At 53.4% G+C, this 15,624-nt stretch overlaps 1 protein-coding gene across 1 annotated transcript; it reads left to right on the top strand.

Annotated features, from left to right (window-relative positions):
• Positions 1-3,502: 3,502 nt before the first annotated feature.
• Positions 3,503-6,648, top strand: RABIF (RAB interacting factor). Its single transcript, XM_039698542.1, has 2 exons — positions 3,503-3,706; positions 3,777-6,648. The coding sequence occupies exons 1-2, from the start codon at positions 3,521-3,523 to the stop codon at positions 4,017-4,019; spliced, it is 429 nt and encodes a 142-aa protein (XP_039554476.1). The 5' UTR covers positions 3,503-3,520; the 3' UTR covers positions 4,020-6,648.
• The last annotated feature ends 8,976 nt before the right edge of the window (positions 6,649-15,624 follow it).

The following is a 15,624-nucleotide window of genomic DNA, read 5'->3' as shown; positions in this document are numbered from 1 at the left end:
GGGAAGCAAAGAAGGGAACAGGCCCTGTTTCGGGAGTGCAGCACTCACGAGGAAGCACTCACTGGTGCCATCCATGGCTCTGCCCCACTTGTGCCCCTCTGACACGTGCAGGGAGAGTTCCCAGGCTCTGATGCTGACCTTGGAGCGGTCTGTAGCTGCTCTCCCTTCCCTGATGAGCCCTGCTCCTCTGCAGAGGGCTCAGGAGGATTCAGCTCCAAAAGTGACATGACCAGTGTGTGGCTGGGCAGAAGCTCAGCGGTTGGGCAGATTGAAGCAGCAGCAGAACTGGGTCACAGCAGGATGTGACCCCGTGAGAGCAGCCAGCAGACCCATCCCTGCCTTTCCACAACAGGATGTACTGAAGGGTTTGAAGAGGAACTGGTGTTTCCAAGGAGGTAATGCACAACATAAATCTTCAAAATGCTCCATGTTGGTGCTGGAGATGAGAAAATGTCCAGGCTCCTGCTGAAAGCAAAACAAAGGGATAAAACATTCTGCCTGGGAGTAAGCTGGTGTGATTCTCCCTGGCCAGCAAGAGTGAGGCTTTTCTTCATGAATGATCCAGCAGAAAATGCTAAAAGGCAGAACTAAGGGTGAGTTTTCAACAGAGAAAACTCCCATCCAAGACTTAAGAATTGGCCAAAGATCTTTTTAGGGGGTTTTTATTTACCTCTTTGACTGTCCACAATCTTATATGTAAAAATCAATACAACCAATGTAATAAAAGTAAAAATAAGATTTACTTGTGACCGATATACAGTCCCGACAGCCAACAATCAAGGACAACACCAACCCTGGCATCGGAGCTGGGTGAACAGATTTGGTCTCTATCACACCAAATCCCCCACAGTTCACAACTGCGGTCTGGTACAGTCTGTTTTTATACTGTTTTTCTGGCCCGAGGCAGGGTCTCGTTCTTTTCATAGTAAATCATATTCATGCTGCCTCCTTCCTTCGAGATGAACCGAAGAATACAGTTCCTGTCCACCGATGAACGATGAACGCAGGCTTCGGGTCGTGTTTTACAATACAATTCTGGGCAAACAGCAATAGCTGCATTTGGAGGCAATTCTCTCGATGGTCCTCGCTATCCTGATCTCACATATGTGCAGATGGTCCCCATCCTGGCTAGACCCTTTCAGAAAGCAGCTCGGAAAGGCAAGCACTGGGCCCTTCTTTATTCCTTTGCCACGGATCCTTTAGGCGCTGAACCCGCGTTCTGAGCCAGCCAAACTGTGACCCTGCCCGCGGGGGCACAGGCAGGGCACGGCCACTCCTGACGCAGGCCCCAGTCGCCTCCCGGGAGCGGGGCCGGCGTCCCTTTGGCACACAAGGCGAGGCGCAGACCCCACGGACCGGACTGTCTGCAGGGGGCACGGACGGCCCTGCTGAGTGAAGTTCATGCTCCGACAAGCGCCGCCGGTGAATTCGCTCACTCTGGTTGCTGCAGCTCCCGGCGGGCGGGAAAGCCAACCCTCTCCATTCCAGCCATGAGAGGAGCTTTCCCCGGATCCAGGACCACTTCCGAGATTTTCGTTTCCAAGAATCTTGGGTTTCATGAGTATTCCAGTGGCTGGGACGGACCCGACTGGGGTGCCCTGAAGTTGGGTGGGGGTGACTCCCGGGGATGAGGGGAGGCGAGTGCGCAACGTTCAAACCACCCCTCCCTGCCAGTGATTCTTGGGTTTTTCCTGTAGTTTTCATTTTACCTCAGAGGTGGGTGAAAAAGAACCTAGCAAATAGTCTCAGTATGGTCTGTAACCCCGATCCACTTTGGATCAGGTCCTGTTGAGTCCAGAGCATCTCCAGGCATGAGAGTTCTGTGATTTCCCTGAGCCCCAGGACAGGGCTGGACCCTGTTCCCTTCCCTGGCCTGTGCCTGGCTCAGGGCTGCTCAGTGGGCACTGCTCAGCTCCACATCTGCTCCCCTCTCTGGCTCTCCACTCACCCCCAGACAGGGCTGTGAAAAGTGTGTATTTTATGATTGGCTTTTCGCAAGTATTAAAATGAATATTGTATTATGCTCGAAAGTTATGCTATATCTACAGGGCTCAGGAGGTCAAATGCCCCAAACACTGCCCCAGCCTCAGAAACACCTGCACAGGTCCCCAGAGAGGGGATGATGTCTCCCAGCTCCACTCACACCCCAGCCCGTGTCAGCACTGCCCAAGGCTGGAGCCCGAGGTGAGCAGCTGGATTACTGCTGAAATCCTACACCTTTATTTAGTGAATATCAGTGAATATTTAGTGAATTTTTACCTCGAATATCAGTTCCCATTTCTGGCTTCTCCTGAGGGCTCTTGGCAGCAGACAGTCAGGAGTGAGACAGCAGGAGGATGGGGCATATTTGCACCAAATCAGAGCTCTTCTGGGATCTGGCCTACCCTCTAAAGAAGAGTGGCTCAATCAAAAGGCCTCTTCCAATCTTCTCAGCCCCAACAGAGGGGCGTTGGCAGCAGCCCAGAGCAGCACACAGCCAGAGGGGCTCAAAGGTGCCCAGTGAGGAGCAGCAGTCACCTGGGCCCCAGCAGTGAGCCCTGGCACTGCCCCCTGCTCTGCCCAGGCTCGGAGGGTCAGGTTGATCCCTGCTTTCCTCCCCAGGGGCACTCACTGCTGCCAGTGTGCCCTTGCCCCTTCCAGGGCCCTCTGCCCTCCCCAGAGGGGCTTCTCTCTGTGCCAGGCAGCCACAGGGCTGCTGCTAGGGCAGCCCAGGCGCTCCCAAACCCTGAGGTATCACTGCACGTGAGGAGCTGCAGCTTCACAGGAGCCCAGAATGGGTCAGGTGGGAAGGGACCCCAGTGGCTCCTCTGGTCCCCAGGCAGGGCCATCCCAGGACACAGGGCACAGGATTGCACACAGAGGGCTCTGGAATGTCTCCACTGATGGAGGCTTTTAAGAGAGACAATTTCCCTTTGTCCAGCATCAACTGAGCTCCTTCCCCAACCACGAATTCAAGCATCTCCAGACTCCCATGCCTGGAAAGTGACTGTCCCTGATGGTCCCTGTGGGCAGACCACGACAGACACAGCGCTGCCAACTCCTGCCAGTCCAGGATCCCTGGGGGACCAGAATATCCCAGACTGGTTTGGGTGGGAAGGACCTAAAATTCCTCTCATCCCCCTTGCCATGGCAGGGACAACTTCCACCACCCCGGGGGCTCCAAGCCCCGGCCAGCCTGGCCTTGGACACTGCCAGGGATCCGGGGGCAGCCTGTGCCAGGGTCTCAGCCCACTCCCAGGGCAGGATCCCAGTGCAGGATTCCCACTGCAGGATTCCAATGCAGGATTCCAGTGCAGGGCTCTCAGGGCAGGATTCCAGTGCAGGATTCCAATGCAGTATTCCAGTTCAGAATCCCCAGGGCAGGATTAGTTCAGGGTTCCAGTGCAGGATTCCCAGTCCGGAGCTCCCGGACCCTCCTGGGATGGGGAATGGGGCGGGGCCACCACTGCGGGGCGGAGTCACAACAATGTCGTCACCGCGCCGCTCCGCTGACGTCACGCCGCCGGCCCCGCCCCTGGCCATGGCGGCGCCCTGCGCGGAGATGGAGCCGGCGGCGCCTCCGGCCTCTGCCCCCGCTGCTCCCGCGGCCGCGCCGGGCTCGGCCGGGCTCGTGTGCGCGCAGGGCCGCAACCTGCGGGCCGTGCTGTGCCAGCGCTGCGGCTCCCGGGTGCTGCTGCCCGGCGCCGCCACCTTCGCCCGCCGTGAGGTACCGGGGGGTTCGGGGGAGGGCGGGCGGGCGGTGCCGGCCGGGCGGTGACGGGCCCGTCTCTCCGCAGCTCCTCCTGCCCGCCATGAGGAAGAAGGCGGCGGCGGCGGCGGCGGGCGGCGGCGGGGACGTGCTGCGGGAGCACTGGCTGGTGCGCGACATGTTCTCCTTCGAGAACGTGGGATTCACCCGCGACGTGGGCAACGTCAAGTTCCTGGTGTGCGCCGACTGCGAGGCGGGGCCCATCGGCTGGCACTGCCTCGACGACAAGGACAGCTTCTACGTGGCGCTGGAGCGCGTGGCCCACGAGTGAGGCCGGCCCCGGGCCGGGCAGCCCTGCGGAGTGCCCGCGGCTGGTCACCCCGAGCCCGACCGAGCACAGCTTGCCTGCTCCCCGGTGCCACTGACCCTCAGCTCCGCTGGCCACCCCCTTCCCAGATCCACAGGCTGAGCAGCGCCGGGAATTGCAGCCCTGGCACAGCCAGCTCCTCACCTGCACCCACACGGGAAGAGTTGGTGGTGGGAGGGTCCCTGCACCCTGCGGGGACAGCTCACGCTGACATCTTTGCCTCGTAGCCCGGTCTGCCCCAGTCTGGCTGCTCTACCACGTCCCTGGTGGCTGCTGTTGCTCCAGGGGGCTGAGGTTCTCTCATGCTGGTGGCCCTGTGACACCATGTAAATGGGGGCACTGGGACAGGGCACTGCACTGGCAGGACTCCTGCACTGAGTCGTGGCAGCTGAAACTGTCTGACTGCAGCCGCAGCAGTTCCAGGGCTTAAGGCTGAATCTTCTGTTCATTTTCAGAAGGAATGTTCGCTGCCCCAAGCTCTTACATTTATGTTCTCCAAAACCTCATCCCACCTGACAGCTGTGGCACCTGAAGTGAGTGTAAGGCATTCCAACTAACCTGTGCAGTCCTATTAACTGAGTACTTGGGAGCAAAACACAGGTAGAATGTGCAGACAGCATAAGCTGATAGAGCAGCAAACAAAGAAAATGTGCCAGACCATAGAGCTCTCGGGAAGCAAGAGTGAAGAGATTCCAGCCTGAAAAGCACCTGAATCATTGGACAGGCAGTGCTGAAGCATGTCAGAACATATGTGTGTGTGTTAAACAGTGATGTCAGGAAGGAATTTTCTTCTGTAAAAGCTGGTGGTGAGAGTGATCTGGGATATTGTGACCAGTTTTGGTTTCTGCCTTTTAAAAGCTGGGCACAGAGCTAATTAAAGATGGAAGGAGGCTGCAGCAGCCGTGGTTCTCCCTGCATTTATCACTGCTGGTAATCGTGGCCCAGCTCATTCTCCATTGCTGAGCCCTGTATGAATGAGTGACAGAAGAGCTCTCCAGGGGTGTTTTGGGCTCCCTGGTGCTGTGCCTCTCTGTGGGACATCTCCCTGTCCTCTGCTCATAAGCCCTCGGGTACTAACCCAGCTGTGAGGGCACAGCTGTCACCGTGCTGGGGTGATGGACCTGTTTGTGCCACCAAACTCAGGGTGGGGTGTAGGGTGCTGCCCCAAGGCTGTGGGAAGAACCTTTCTCTTGCCCCTGTAATGAAACAATTTTGCTGGCAGGGCTCTGTAGGGCAGGCACGGCCTCAGATGAGTCTCCCAGGAGAGGCATCCTGACAGTAGGAGGGGCAGAAACAAGTCCCTTCTTCCTGCAGTGCTTGAGCACCTGCACTTCTGTGATTTGGAGACACTGCCTCAATGTGTGGCCTGTTCTGGGGTGCTCTGTCAGGAACCCCTGCTGGGCAGTCAGGATTTATCAGAGCAGGGAGAGAGGCAGAACTGGGTCTGGGGGCTGAGGGCCTCGCTGGGGCAGGAGGCAGATCCTGTCCTGTGTCCTTGCTAAATGTGTCAGATGGACATTTGTCATGGAGACTGCTTCTTCCCTCCTGCCCTTCCTGTCTCTTAGCCCTAAGCCCAGGGACTGCACAGGTTCATCAAGATGTGCCTCAAAGGACAAGAGAGCTTCACTTGGGTTCTGCACAGGCATGGCAAAATGGTGGGATCACATCACTAATTTCACCCTTTCATTTGGATTGTTGTCTCTTAGGTATTGTGTTCTGATCTGTAATACCCCAGTTACAGTCCATGTTACTTAAATATGCTGCACTGCTCACGCCTCATTTTGAAGAAGCCACTGTGCAGAACAGATTGGAAATCAGCTTGAGTAATGCTGAGTAAATGACCTCCAAGAAGTGGTACCTGTGGATTCCTGAGTAGAGGGTGGCCCTGGGAGGAGCTGGGGGTGGTGGCAGCTTTCCCAGTCAGTAGAACACCCCTGGAGAGATGGGAGAGCTCAGGTCAAAGCCTTCACATTGGAATGGCAGCAGCTGAAATCCACCTCAGCACAGCCCTCAGAGTGCTGGGAGCTCCTGCTCCTCTTTGGTGGCAAAGGGGAGCTGAATCCTCCACGCATCCAGGTGTGCTTTCTGCTGGCTCTTAAATACTAAATAGGATCACATAGACTTGAAATGATAAGAAGAAATGAACAGTGTGGTGGGAATTGTTGGGAAGAAGCTTTTGTACCATGAGATCTTGGGCATCATTCAGCCTCAGGTAGGGCCTTGGGTTGCTGCAGCTTGGAGAGCCATGAGAAGCACCCCTGCAGTGCTGGTGGCACGGGCAGAGACCTGGGGCAGCTGTGCAGCCCAGCTCTCAGTGAGCACCTGGGCTGGTTCATGTTCCCAGAGGTGACTGAGAATTTCAGGGGTGGGCAGGAGGTGGGGAGAAGGCAGTGTCACCGTGTGGAATTTGAGCTCAGGCAGCTCTGCTGTGCTGTTAGTGGAGCTTTGGGGGAGGAGTGCCCCAGTCAGCAGACATGGCCTGGGGGAAGAGCTGCTGCTGCTCCACTGGATGCATCCCCAGGTTTGGGATCTGCTGAAGCTGCACCGTTCCTGTGTCAATGAGAGCTAATAAAAATTCACATAGACTCACAAATACTTTCACTGCTTTTTATCCAGCATGTTGAAAAACTGTTTTCCACTTGCCTGCGGTAACTCCTAGAAAGTAAGGGTACACAACCCTCATTCATGGGAAGCACTTACACAGGACCTGGAAAAGCTCATCTTGCAGCCCATTTTTCTCTATCAACACCAAGACAGTGCAGAAACCCTTATTTCCATGCGTAGGTCACTTCAATTTGAAAATTATTAGTCTATTTAATGTCTGCATAGATGTGACTCCTGAGACCATCCTGTGTTAAGATGTAGCAGTGCCTCGAGAGGCAGCAGCAACAAACCTGCCTCCTTTGCTCCAGCCAATCCCTCCAGCAAGGTTCAAGGGGGCAAATAAGAACAATTTTGTCTAATTGCTTCCCGGTGTGGATTTGGCAGGATCTCTAGTGCCTGCATGCCTGGTTTTATGGGTCAGGTGTTTATATGCCCTAAATGTGCTTAGGATGGTTAAAAGCAGACCTTGCTGCATTCTGGCTCTGGCATTGAGATGGGTTCACAGCCCAGAGCTGTGGTGTGGGTCTGGCTGACATTGGCACCTCCTGTAGCTTCTCTCTGCTCCCATTCCCACCCAGACCTCCCACTGGAGCAGCTGCTGAACTCTTTGTATGTTCAATTTGGTAACTTAGGCTAAAGCTTCCTTTCTTGGCTGCTGGGTTGACACATGCAGCCTGTGACACTCCAGGGGCAGTGGAGGAGGCCATCCCTCCTTTTTGGCACTGCAGGCTGTGAGATCAGCTGAGCTGCCCTGAGGAACTGCCACAAGCCATGCCGTGCACAGAGATCACAATCACACTCTTCCTTCCCTAAATGAGTTACATTTCACTGAGTCAGGTAAGTGGTGCATGGAGCAGGGGCTGGGATTCAAGGCTCCCTCTTTCCCAAGCTCTGCAAGTCAGCAAAAGGCCTGGGTGCCTGGGCCTGCCAAGGCCTGAGGCCTCTCCTTGATTCCTCACCTCTTACTGAGGCAGTCTGCAGCAGGGCAGTGGTGACAGTGTGGACTTTGAAGCAGTAGCCTGGGGAACTTTGTTGTTTGCTCCCTGCTGTGTCCTAGGGCTCTCCCATCCAGCTGAGGCCTCCCAGAGGAGCCCAGCAGGTGTTGTGGTGGATGCTCCAAGTGTGGGGACACGAGGCTTGACTCCATTTTTCTCAGAAGGCGATGTATTATGTTATATATTATATTAAAATGCTACATTAAATCTATACTAAAAGAACAGAGCGAGAAGAAAAGATCAGAAGGCTACAAAGAACAAGAATAGAATAGAATGCATAACAAAATCCTGTGACTGCTCACAGCCTTGGCACAGGTGGCTGTGATTGGTCACTAATTGAAAACAATCCACATGGACCAATGGAAGATGCACCTGTTGCATTCTACAGCAGCAGATAGTTACTGTTTACACCTGCACAGTGTGTCTGTGGGACCTGCTGCCTGCAGGTGTGGAGGGGAATGGCTCAGCAGTGTTCAGAGAAGAGCTGTGGCTGATGAAAGCAGGGCCAGCTTGGCCAGGGAGGTTGTTGTGTTCTCTGTCCTGCACAGCTCACCTTGCTGCATTCCCTAACCTCTGTGTGAGCGGGCACAGCCCCATCAGCACAGGGAGGTGTTTGGGGGAACAGGGCTTTCTGAAATGTGTTATGAATTTCCCTGAAGGTCATTTTACGTATCTGACCTTACACTCCCTGATAGGAACGTAAGTAGGAGGAAAGGAAACAGTTGAGATGAAATAGCTTCAGGGTCCTTGGACAACTGGTGCAGGGAAAGAAACCCTACCTCCCACAGAGTCAGGTTAATACAGGCCTAGCTCCAGAATCAAAGAAACACTAAACCACCGAGTATTTTGCCGAAAACCCACCAAGTATTTTGAAGCTGGCTGGGGACACAAAAGGAAACCACAGCAGATGAGTGGAACTGGCCATAAAAATGCAGAGAGAGCATGAGGGCTTTTATCAAAGCCAGCTTTGTTCTCTTTCAACCAACACTTTTATGCATTTCAGCATAAATACTTGAGTGCTGAGTTGTGAGGCAGCCAGGTCCCTCTGGTGCAGCTTTGGTATGAGCACAATTGGGCCCCTCAGTGACAGAGAAGAGGGAGATGGCAGCCCAGCAGCCCAGGGGAGAGGTACTGGCCTGTGGGGCTGGATGGGGGAGAGAAGCCAGTTTTCACAGGAGTGTGCTTTGGGGTGGGTGCCCCAGCACCGAAAATGACCCAGTCTTACACAAAGTGAAAATCGAGTGCTTGGCTCCCTTCGTGCAACCCCCGAGGAAGAGTGAGCAGGTTCCAGGGTTGCTGAGATAACATTTCCATCCTCTGAGAGGGGGAAGCAGCTCTGGAAAAAGCGTTTCTTTCATAAAAGTGAATCAAGTGTGGCACAGTCCATCGCAGTGGTTGCTGCAGTTTGGCTTTTCAAGTGCTGCACATCGAACTCCGGGAGAGCTGCAGGGGTGGGAGCACCTGGGGGGAGGATCTGTCCCTTGAGCATCCCAGGGCCATTTCAGGGGGCTTAAGACATGAACTAGTCAGATACAGCTTCTGCCTGGAGAAAATCCAGCCAAGGAGGGAAGGGCACCTGCCTCTCAGTGTGGGCTGAGCTGGGCGGGACAGCTCGGGGCAGGTTTGGAGCCCAGAAATGCAGCTGGACAGAAATGCAGAGCCCAGAAATGCAGCGGGGCGTGTGCTGCCACTGCAGCCGCACAGGAGGCCGAAGCAGAGAGCCAGAGCCGCGCGTTTCCAGCAGCCCCGGCTGTGTGCGGCAGGACAGGGCAGAGCTGCCGCCGGGCCTGTCCTTCACAAGCCTTTCAGGGTCATTTGTGTCTTGATGGGATCCGAGTGTCCCCGGGGCAGAGCTGCGCTGGGAGGATTCCCTCGTGGATGTGTTTGTCCCGCCTCTCCTCGCTGGGGAAGCTGCAGGAGCGTGTGTATGCTCAGCTGGGCTTCTGCTCCCCCTTTCATGTTCCTTATCTTCCAGGAGGCTCTCAGTTCCCTGCGGGAAGGCTGACAGTCTCTGTAATCACTGTGCGTGCACAGGCAGAGCGCTCCATCTGCTTGCTGCCCGGAGTACCCTGTGCCATTGTTCCAACCCAGCTGGAAGAGATGCCCTGAGAGCAAAGGAAAATGAGCAAAGCCGTGTCAGCACAGGTATCCTTCCCCTCCTGAAGCAGCTGGCTCTGCACGCTGCCTGGAATGCTGTGAACATGCTCTTTCCATGGCAAACAGCCAGAACACAGCTTGTTGCAGAATCTCTGTGTTATTTGGAATATCTGGCAGTGGAACATCAGGACATGGCTTCAAGAACTTGTTGCCTCGTGCTTTCCTGTTCTCTTGGAGGACTTGGCTCTCTCTGCCAGGCCATGGCAAGTCCAAGGGGCTGGCACCAAAAAAAGGCAAATAGAACGCAACTGCCAAAGAGAAAAGAGTGTTCAGAGAAAGGAGCAGCTTCGGGCTCCAGAGGGAGGGATCTCCCTTGATGAGGAACACCGAAGTGTGAGGGCTGAAGTTGTGCATCAGCAGCGATCTGGGGCTCTGTGCCTTGGTCAGCTCAATCCCTGCTGCAGCCTCAGGTGTCCCAGCCTGGCTCTGGTGCCAGCGCTCCACGGGCCCTCATGATGCCAGCGCTGCTCGGGGGAATCTGGTTCCATCCCTTTCCTCAAGGCCCCTGCTAGGATATAGGGATTTCTGTTGGAAACCCAGTAAGCTGGCACCAAAAGGGAATGTCTTGTGTGTAGCTGGATGATACTCAAGACACTGCTCCTGATTTTGGGAGAGGTGACGCCACAGTGCCCAGTGCTGCACAAACTCAGGGCAGCACAACATAAAGTGCAGATTACTGGGACCCTCAGGCTCACTCCTTGGCACCTCAAATCTGTGACACTTCCCCCAGCCTCTGCTGCCTGGCCATCACAAATGGAGGAGTCTGGACTGTGGATGTGTAGTGGTTTAACCCCAGCTGGCAGCTAAGCACCAACACAGCCCCTCATTTCTCCCCCACACTGTAATGGCAGAAGTGGAAGGTGAAAGTGAGAAAATTGGTGGGTTGACATGAAGACAGTTAAATAATGAAAACTATTTTTTAAAAATGTAAGGGGAGAAAACCAACAAAGAGAAGAAAACAGAAACCAAGAAAAACAAGTGATACAAGAAAGCAATTGCTCATCACTAACTGCCCTAAGCCTGGCCACACCCCACCATCCCCCTACCCTCTGTTTCAGGGCTGAGCATGGCATCACATGGTCTGGGATATCCCTGTGGTGAGTGGGGGACAGCTGTCCTGGCTGTGTCTCTCCAGCTCCTTGTGCACCCCTGGCTCAACGCTGGTGGGTCAGGGTGAGGGGCAGAACAGCTCCCAACTCAGCAGGAGCTAAATCATCCCTGTGGGATCCGTGCTGCTCTCAGCACAGATCCCAAACAGCACCACAAGGTGCTGTGGAGAGCTGTAGTTCTGCCCCAGCCCAAAGCCCTACAGGATGTGAGCTGTTTGCCACACTCACTCACTGCACCTCTGCCAGGTTCCACGGGCAGAAGGACCCCACGACACAGTTGGTACAGATGGGAACATCCCAGCTCTGGGAATGGGAATGAGCTGGGCCCTGGTGCTGCTGCCTGAGCAGCAGGGAGGGGAAGCTGCACAGCAAGAGAGAGCTGGCTGAACGAGTGATTTTAGTTACCCTCACTAAAAGAATCACAAAATGGTTTGGGTTGGAAAGGACCTTAAAGCTCATCTTGTTTCCATCTCTGCCATGGCAGGAACACCTTCCATTATCCCAGGTTGCTCCAAGGCCCGTCCAGCCTGGCCTGGGACACTCCAGGGCAGCCACAGCTGCTCTGGGCACCCTGTGCCAGGGCCTCCCCACCTTCACAGAAGGAATTTCTCCCCAGTATCCCACCCACCCCTGCCCTCTGGCAGTAGGAAGCCATTCCCCTTCATTGTGGCACTCCAGTCCTTGTCCAACGTCCCTCTCCAGCTCTCCTAGAGCCCTTTTAGGCACTGGAAGGAACCCTAGGTCTCCCTGGAGCCTTCCTTCTCCTGGTGAATACCTCCCTAAAAAAGCCAATTAATTGCCCTAAAAGAGAGACCAATTCCTCTGGCAGGGCAAGACAAGACATGTTTTCAGTACCTAAACCAAAAGTTAGTGTGGAGAAGACAAAATTTGTAGGTTAGGGACAGTTTACTTCCAGGTAATAAACTGAACCTGGTACACGTTCAGGTACCAAAGTCTGGGATCATTTGAGACAGGGGCACTATCCAGCACAGACACAGCACCCCAAAAGAGAGAAGCCATGGCCCAGTTGGTGAGTTCCTCAGGAGGGCTTTGAATTCTAAATTAAAAACAACTGTACTTGCTAGAGAAGCTGTTTCAGCTCTGACAAATGGCAGGTGGAGGTTTGGCACCACAGAGCAGCAGGGAAAGGCAGGAAAGCAGCACTGAAAGAGTCTGGGCTGAAGCAATATTTAAAGTGAGCAGGAATGGGAGCAGCCCCTGCAATGTGGGCTTGCAGAGAACAAAAAAATAGGGCAGGTAGTGAAGTCCAGGCTTGTAGGAGCAGGATTAAAACGGTTGAATGAACAAATAATCTAAGATTTAAAAGCAGAGAATGTACTTAAGGTCATTAAACCAGGCTCTTATTTAAGGATTACCTCCAAGAAGCCAGGCTAATAGCATGGTGAGGTTACAAAGTCAAGTGATCAAGGGAGAGAATGCTGATATTAATCTTGCTATGAAATGTTAATCTGTGGGCAGACACTGCTGCATGGGAAGAACCTCACAAACAAAAACAGCCCAGCCCTTTGGGGTTCCACTCTGGCAACTCAGGCACATCCTGCCACTTAATTGGACACTCCCTGCGGGGGCAGGATCAGGTACAAACAGGGTTTAATCATATAATTAGAGATACGTCTACTGCACACTGTCAGGGTTCTGGAGGCCTTCCCTACAAACCATTCTGGCTATGCCTTCTGCCTTGTAGTTCCTGTATTTAAGGATTCCCAGCCCATCTGGATCAGGACTGTTTGGAACTTGAATGAATTCAGTGCTGTCTAGTTATGAATAGTTTTCAGCTCTAAATGAAAGATTTATCTTGGCACCCAGCAAACATTCCCAAAACCCTTATGGAGAATCCATGTCCTCCCATCAAGGTTTGGCCTGAGGTCAGTGGATTAAGCATTCTCCCCGAATTGTTGCTGTATTTGTTGCAGTGCAGCACTTGAGACAAAATATGCAGATCTGCATGATGAGATAGAAGGTTGTTGTGGTTTAGAAATTATATTCCCCAACTCAGTGTCTCCACCAAGACTCTCCCAAACCAGATGCCTCTCACTGCCCCCCTTCCCCTCCACCTTCCTGCTCTGGGGAGGGGATGGGATTGAGAATTGGAGGCACAAAAGGGGCAAATCATATGTTGAGATAAGAACAATTTACAATTTAACAATTTATGAGATAAGAAAACGACCAGTAATAGCAACAATATTAGTTACACAAGGTATAAGGCATTATTTATTTACATGGAGAACCAGAATAGCTAACAGCTCTTCTGGACCACACCACGTTTTCCCCACCAAAAGGGAATGTCATTGTCTCCCAGGAAGGGAGAGTCCCTCACAGCCACCTTCCCACCCTGGCAGTGAAGAGCATGGTATGGAATAACAATCTGGACACACCCTCGCGGCTCCAGGCTCTGCCCCTCATGGCTGCTGGGAAAAAAATACACCCTGTCCTGGCTGACACCAGGGCAAATGTGCAGGTCTGTGTGAGGAGATGAACATCCTGCTCTGCAGCCACAGCCCAGTGATGTGCACTGGGCTCTTGGTTCTCCCTGGTGCATCCCAGGAGCACCTCCACCTGCACATCCCTGTCCTTCCCAGGGCCCTGCCCCCACCCCCCTGAGGCACACCAGAGGATCCGTCCTCACCCACCTGGTTATGCAGTTCTCCTTACAAGAAAGTGATATCCATGTTAAGGAACGGGCTGCTGGGCAGTGTTCCTTCCTGCTGCTGGAGCATGATACATCCCTTCACCAGCTCCCAGCTGATGTCCATGACCAGCTCCAGGTCCTGCCATCTAAAATTTAAATCATTAATAAAGTCAAATATACTAGAGACAGAAAGGGTCTTTCAGAGCCAGATAACAAACCCTGTCACTGAGAAGCAGGGTCCCCACTGCTGAGGTATCCCCTGATCCAGCCTGCGATGGGCTGGAGTAAGGCTGGTGCCTGTGGGATACAGCTTAAACCAGAGCAGAAAAACTCACAAACTCACTGCCAGTCCCCCTTCCCCAGCTGCCTGTGTAGGCTCCTGTGTAGGAATCGTCCAGCCAGGCATCTGGGCTGGGTTCTTTGGCCTCCACAAAGGAGGCACTTGAAAGGGAGTGTCTCTCCCTGCTGATCCAGTCAGAGGGGCCCTACACTTCTGGAAGGAGCCAGGTCTAAAAGCAGAGTGCATACACAGGACTGAGGATGGATGTGTGAAACAGGATGGATTTGCACTTGGAGAGGAGGAGATAAACCTTATCTCTGAAACAATGGAGCTGTGGTGAAGCACTGTCCCCTGAGTGGTGCACTTTGATGGCTTCACTCTCACCACAAACGTGCCCTCAGCAATCCCCACACCTGGATGTGTCCTGTGAGCTGGGGATGAGGAGGAGCCAGTCCTCAGTCAATACCTGGCTGAAATGCAGACAGCGGGCTGCCTTTGTCCATCTGAGTGCTGGGAAATGTGCATGGAAATCCCAGATCATCCCAGTACTCAGAGCAGGCAGGTACAGGATTAAGGCTGTTGTGTTTTTGGGAATTCAGTGATAGAAGTGAATGTGCACACATTATTTATCCAATTCTTCTGAGAAAGCACAGAAAGCAAGAGCTGCAGAGTTGTACATTCAAAGAAGTTTCATCCAAGCTGCTGGAGAAGCCCCGGGCCCACAGTTCAGCTGCAGAGGCTGTATCACAAATACACAGCTAGTCCAGAATTTTTGGAAGGTGTCATATTCACTGAACACACAGGTTGCAGCCAAAGTCTGTGCCTGGAGCCATGATAGCATTGCCAGGCACAGGAAAATCCTGGGGAAACAAAAAACTTCTGCTGTTCACAGAACTGGTCTCCAGCAGGAAAAAAGAATGTGTTGAAGAAACTCTCAATAGCCCCTTGGACTTGACATGACCATTTCATCAAACTAAATCAAAAGCATTTCAAATTCCTTGGGACTTTTGAGTTTTGGAGTGTGCAGCAGCACCAGCTTCTGTAGGACTAGGGGACTTCTTAATAGTGCAGCAGCTGTGGGAGGGCACACTGAGGGAAACTGAGGCACACTCAGCTCCAAGCCCCAAACGTGTGGAATCACTGTCGTGATGTCCTTTTCACAGAATTCCAGAATCATGGAGTTAGAAAAGACCTCAAAGACCATCAAGTCCAAGTTGTGACCAACCCCACCTTGTCAACCAGCCCAGAGCACTGAATGCCACATCCAGTCGTTCCTTGGACACTTCCAGGGATGGGGACTCCAAACTTCCTGGGAAGCCCCTTACAGTGTTTAATCACACCTTTCAGAGAGCAAAATCCTTCCTGGTGTCCAACGTGAACCTGCCCTTGATGCTACATGAGACACCCAACACAGCGTGGGGAGTGGGGCTGAGGCAATGCCAGCACAGGTTGCAGGTGCCCAAGTCAGAGCAGGTACTGAATACAGGAATTAAATGTGTCAAAACTTCAGCTGAAACTGGACCAGGGCACCCTTTAACACCACAGCCCAGCCCAATCTCTGATTTCATCAGCTAAGCCAAAAATACTCACTGCACTCAGAGCAATACCACCTGAATTTTCTGCTTTGGCAAGGGGTCTGGCCCATCTCCTGTTGTGGTGCTGCAATGTTTCTAACAGGGAATAAAATGGGATAAATAAAATTCCCTCTGAGTATGTGACTGTACCACTGGCAATGCTGCCCCACTGCTCAACTGCAGTGGCAGAGCTGAAGGAC

The sequence above is a fragment of the Passer montanus genome, unplaced genomic scaffold, assembly GCF_014805655.1.
Source record: "Passer montanus isolate IOZ18808 unplaced genomic scaffold, ASM1480565v1 scaffold127, whole genome shotgun sequence".
Classification (NCBI taxonomy): domain Eukaryota; kingdom Metazoa; phylum Chordata; class Aves; order Passeriformes; family Passeridae; genus Passer; species Passer montanus.
The sequence above is the reverse complement of the archived record's forward strand: the minus strand, read 5'-3'. Positions and strand labels throughout refer to the sequence as shown.